At 43.9% G+C, this 6,000-nt stretch overlaps 1 protein-coding gene across 1 annotated transcript in view; it reads right to left on the minus strand.

The window, feature by feature from the left end:
• The window catches only part of NPC1 (NPC intracellular cholesterol transporter 1), a 26,601-nt gene extending 20,601 nt beyond the window's left edge, over positions 1 to 6,000 (minus strand). The window contains exon 1 of the mRNA XM_059466203.1: positions 5,762 to 6,000. Within this exon, the coding sequence (XP_059322186.1) occupies positions 5,762 to 5,839 (78 nt within the window). The 5' untranslated portion in view covers positions 5,840 to 6,000. The remainder of the gene's footprint in view (positions 1 to 5,761) is intronic.

A 6,000-nucleotide genomic window follows, 5' to 3' on the forward strand; every position in this document is an offset into this window, starting at 1 on the left:
AGTACAGTTTGAGATATAACTGACCTATTTGGATCTCCCAAACAACCTTGACTTAGCATTTTAGAGACACCATATGTTGTTGCTGCAAGGACAGACTGCTGTGCTTTGTGCTTGACCACGAATAGTATTATTTGCTGACCAGAGAGGCCCCTGAAAGGCTGTCCTGACAATGCCCAAGAGCTACCCAGAAACACAGTGCCTCCATAACATCCATTTTTGTGCTGAACAACACTGACAGTTCTTCAAAAAGAACTTCAGTAGTTGGCTGTTTATCAGGGACAACAACCATCATTAATTTACCCAACCTAAGACTTGTTTCCTCTTTCCCTTAACCAGGGCAACAGAGGCCAACTCAAAGTTACTCACTGTAAGCCAGGTCTAAAAGTCAGTTTAAGTGATCATCTAGATCACTGTTTCATTTGTCTATTCTAGCACATCTTCTAGTTAAACCCACAACCAGCTGTTCAGTATTACCATGTTCTATGATAGAAGCTGGATAACACCCTTTAAGATTGCACTGATAAACACTGAATGTTTAACACCAGTATTAGTGTTATTAACACCAAGCCAAAAAGTCAAACTTCCATAATTTTTAGACTATTTCTCAAAACTCCATTGTAAATTTGTTCATGCACCAAGTTAATCTAAGAAGTTAATACTACTATGATGCAAATTTAGAAGTCATCATCTTCAACTCTGCTTCCTCACACCTATATGCCCCAGTTTTAACAGCAAACAATCTACTAGCAGTGGAAATGGTTCTGCTGTTTGTAGCAGCATCAGAAGTGAATTGTTTCTTCAAGGGGAAGCACAGATTCACTACTATTCTTGCAAAAGGGCAAGGAATTTGGAGCTGCTTTGCAATGCCTGTGAGAAAAGGATTAGTTATTTCTTCAGTATCAGGCTGGCTTCCGTATTTAGTCTAGAACAATTTGTAAGCATCCTTTCTAAAAAAACACTTTCTGTGCTTCATTACATCTTGTTATCTAACACTTATTTTTTAAAACACACAAATTCATCAACCTACTCTTTAGAGAAAGACTTTGTTTCTTCCAGAGTGGAATGTGTGGGAAACCTGGTAATGCAGTTACAGTTACAAAAAACTTATCAGGGCACTTCTTGCATAGAAAAACTTGAGTAAATTTCAGCTACCATGTCAGTCTGACTGATAATTCAATTGTTTTAAAAACATTATCTGTGTTTCAAGGCAGCAATTCCTTGGTTATAGCTACATGGATACAAAACATAATACAATCTGTCTTATGTTTATAAATTTACCTACAAGGCTTTCTATCATCATTTTCAGGACAGAACATAAAAAAACTTACTTGCACATGACACTTGGTAATGTACCAAAAGGTACATTAAACAGCTAAACACAAAAGAAAAATAAAGCAAGACAAAGTTCGACCTAGTATTAGTTTACATTTGAATTTGGATAAAGACTTTCAAATCACATTCCTGAAGTTCCACAGCAATAAAACATACAATGGAAAAAACAATGTTTGCCACTCAAACTTTTAGCCTGTTTAAAGAAAGCTGAACAGATCAGCTGCTTTAAACTATTAGAAGAGTACTTGGGCCTAGAACTGCAAGTCTGAACACTCTGTTTCAGTATTAACACCAAGAAGGCAGTTTCAGAAACAGCTTAAGATTTTACATTTATGCCATTACCTATCAGGATTTCACCAATAAAAGTGTGAGTTTGTCCCCGAACCAGTAAGCTTTGGGGATGCTTGATTTACAGTGGTTGAACCAAGTCAATAAGCCTAAAAAAACACCAAATCATTATGCATCAATAGCCTAAATTGAACAAGACAGCTCTTGAACATTAACAAGTTAACAGTGAGTCAGGCCCAAAATACAGGAGAGGACTGGTCTCCTGGGGCTGAGGCAGCATTCAGGGATACAAATACCCACGTAACTACTCCACTGCCACAGATAAGATAGAGCTGACAGTTCTCTCTGAAACCCCTCCAGTAAAAGCTAGATTAAGTTAGAGAGTAAGACAAGCACTGTGCTCTTTCCATTCTTTCAGAAGAATGCTCCTATGAGGGTAGGGTGAGATAGGGATGACTAAGTGTGGTTGTAAATAAGTCATAGTTGACAAAGCTGCTGCTTGCAGAGTCAGACTTTTAGGTCAGATAATTGTTCACCTGGCTATTAAGTTTCTTAAGTGGGTGAAAGCCTGGCCCCAAAAGCAACAGAGAAATGCTGTGTTGAACCCAACTGCCTTCTAAACAAGGCAAAATACTTAAAATACTCCATAAGTAACACAGGGCTAGTTCACGGTTTGGGGTTTTTTTCTGTATGTTTTCCTTTTAAGATCGCATAACTAAGTACTTCATATATTAAAATGGGACTTTCCTAAGTATTTCATAAAGCAACAGCAACATAACCTTAGATAAAGGCTGTTCCTTCCTGTCTCTAGCATATCTTAGAAACCACTAACACCAACCCTCAGTATATCCTCAGAGTTCAGAAAACTGTATTCCTATTTCTGGCAGGCTTAGCCTGTTTGAAGAGAAATTTCACCTCAGGCCAAGGCTCTAGGAGCCCTTATAAAGAACCTGTACATGAGCAAGTATGGGCATTCTACAAAAGTTCTGTCAAGAGTTTTCTGGTTCCCAAGCATTATCATTCCTTTGTAATAGAACTAATGTTCCAACAGATCATAAACACATTTAATGCAGCCCATGTTTCTTCAACTGCAGGTTGAAACAAACTGATAATTTGTGATGCTTCCAGCAGCATTCACCACCACCAATGAATACATAGCTGTTAAACAAAGAACAATGATGATGCTGTACACAGAAACAGCAACTGTTTGTGGTCTTACAAATACCAGATGACAAGTGAACACTGTTGGATTCTTCAAACTAGGGTTACTAATGTATGGAAAAGGCAAGAGCATCACATACAGCTGTTTCCCTTTCCTTCATCTAGGATGATGCATCTGGGATCTTGCAGGGCAAAAAGATCAATCTAGGAAAAAGCACCCTCTTTCCCTGCATCCCTTAATATCTGCTATTGCCAACCAGGTTGAGAGTTCTAAAGAAACACTACACCACGCCTAAGAAATGGGTGGTGTATGGGTGATGACTGGTTTATGGAATCAGGTCACCAGGTCAAATTCAGAGATCTGCCCCAGAAGTTGCATATTACCTCACAACCCTTCCTGTGGGGGAAAAAGGTGCATGGACTAAAGGAAACTTTATAGATTTAGTTGTCATTCTTTGTCTCTTTCAGTAACTTGTTCAGAGCCATGCCTTATCTGCCAAGCTCCTCCTGTTCCTTTGCTCACCAGCCTGTTTCCTTTCAGATGGAAAAATCTACTACTCCTGGTCAGGCCAAGCAAGCCACAGTTCTGGAGTTATCCAAGAGCATTTCAGATGGCACAGTAAAGTCCAAGTCAAGAGAAAGCTGCAATAACAGTAATAATTCAGAATCTGTGGGGACAAGCTGATGTTAGCTGCAAGGATGCATGCATGATCAGGAAGTGCAGGCCCCCAGCTAGCACCTGTCTGCAGCTAAGTCCATCTGCACCAAAACAGCTCTGATGTCCTGCAGGTTAATAATAATAATAATAATAATAATAACGTACAACACCTAGATTGTTTTGGCTACTGCCCAACTAGGTACTACTCAGTTCTACCAGTCACTCCCTTCACTCATCTCTCCCTTCTGAGGCAGCTTCCTCACCTTCCATCCAGAAAGGCTGAACAAGTCACTCCTGATTTTCCAGGAAGTAATTTAGATGAAGTGGTTACTGTCTTGTTCTGGAGCTACACTGCCATCCCTGACAAGGAAACTGCTCCAAAGAGACATTTCAGAACTTCATGTCCAAGGTCAGGCAACACCACACTGCAGCCACTTGGCACGAGCAGCACTTGTCATTAACATTTTCCCATGGGATTTCAGAAAATCAAATATAGCTTGGGATCCCAGCTGCTGACAGGAAACCTGTATCCAACCTTGATTAGCCAGTGATTTAACAGCTTGTGTTTTAGCACAATTATACAAAGATCAATTGCAGTAGTGGCCATTAAGTACACAAACAGCACCTAGTGCATTACGACATTCATAAGAAAATAAAATAGTAATGGATAGCTGGCAGAAATCTTGTACCATGTACTTTTCAGAGTGAAAGATACAGGCTGAACACTTCAAGTTCACTGTGAATACATATGTAGTGGCAAGACTGAGCTCAAGTGCCACTCCAGTCCACTGACTGCTTTGAAACAGAAAGAAACATGACATAGGGCACTTTGGATTACAAACATCACAACTGAAAGCGCAAAACCATTACACCAGCAGTACACTTGAGGGAGAGAACAGTTTACCTTCACAATGCTTCTCTTCAGCAAGCATCTAACACTAAATAGGCTCAGTCTAACTGAAGGACCAGCTTCCCTTGCAAAGATATCAAGGGTCCTCTTTGTGAAGTGTCAGACTGTAAATAAGTGTTAATGGCAAAGATTCCCAATAAAACCAGATTCTGCCTTCTTACAGTACACAATTGAGACTTGCATGGTTAGAGTAATTTTGTAATGTTTACTTCGAGGGACCACAAAGCCTCTTCCCCTAAATATTTGGGGAACTTATTTCAAGTTCCCATATGTCAGTATCCACTTGAAAAGGAAAGCATTCTGTCATTTCTTTACCAGCCTAGGACACACCTCATTGCTCCAAGATGATATCTCCTCCAAAAAACATTACATAAAGGTGCATTGGTTAGCTGTGAAGTATCATTACTTACTCACCTCAAGATCACGAGTCACTACTAACAATCACCTTCTCCAGTGCTAATAGAAGAATGAATACCTTATGTTCAAGCTCTTACAAAGTTTTTTTCAAAGAGGATATGAGAACAGCACATACACAAGATGACAAACTCCTATGTTAAAAAAAGCTAATCATAAAACTTGACCTAGAAAGTATGTTTTCAACGTAGGTAGAGAGGGAAAGAAAGCCAAGCACTAAGGCTTACAAGACACTCCTTGTTTCTCCAGAGGAATGTGGAGTATCCCGCTCCTATCTTGCGCTTCAGCATAACAAAACATGACTGAGAGGAGCGAATGTTGTACCATATTTTCTCCTAAAGCTCCCAAGAAGTCCAACATACTCTAGTCCTCGATTTTAAGGAAATATGTAGTCTTACTACTGGCACATAAACAAACAGCAGCTCTCACTCTGCACAGATCATTACTTCCAAGAAGCCGTCACCTCGCCTAAGCTAGACCCCAAGCCAAGCGAACCAGACACCGACGACATCTGCAAGCCTCTGCCGAGCATGTGACTGCGTGGCCACTCACATGCACTGGGCATTGCATAACCAGGGCACGCCACGGGAGCATCCCGGGGGCTGCCGCTGCCGCCTACGACCGCAGCGGACGAGGACCGGGCAGAGGCTGAAGTTCGCGGGTGCTTCCCGGCGGGCCTGCCGTGCCACCGGCTGACAGCCCCGTCCCGACGGGGACCAGGGGCACGGGGGAAGCGGGGTGAGCCCCACCGGGGACGAGGAGGGGACACCCCAGTACCTCTCTTCAGCTTCGCGCCGCCCCGAGCCCAGGGGCCTAACTCGGGACCCGCCGCCTTGATCCAGCCCCGCCGCCTGGGACAGCCCCGGTCGCGGGGTGCGCAGGGGACACCGCGGCTCCCCCGCCGCACGCAGCACCCGCGGGATCCCGCTGCCCACCCGCCGCTCCCTCTCCTCCCCAGCACGCCGGGAGGCCCGGCATTCCCCACTCCACGGACTCACCCGCACGGGCGACAGAAGCAGGAGGAGGACGAGGAACCCGAGGCCGCCTCGCCCGGGGCTGCCTTGAGGGGTCCCCATGGCGGCGCGGGCTGGAGCGCGGATGACCGGCAGACGCTGTGGGCAGCAATACGGAGCAGCAGCAAATGGAAACAAGAGGAGGGCGGCGAGGCAGCCGCGCCAGCGCAGTCTGGAAGGGCCGCTCTCGCCTACATGGGCGGAGCCACCAGCCCCTTCGAGGA

The sequence above is a fragment of the Ammospiza nelsoni genome, chromosome 1 (assembly GCF_027579445.1).
Source record: "Ammospiza nelsoni isolate bAmmNel1 chromosome 1, bAmmNel1.pri, whole genome shotgun sequence".
Lineage (NCBI taxonomy): Eukaryota > Metazoa > Chordata > Aves > Passeriformes > Passerellidae > Ammospiza > Ammospiza nelsoni.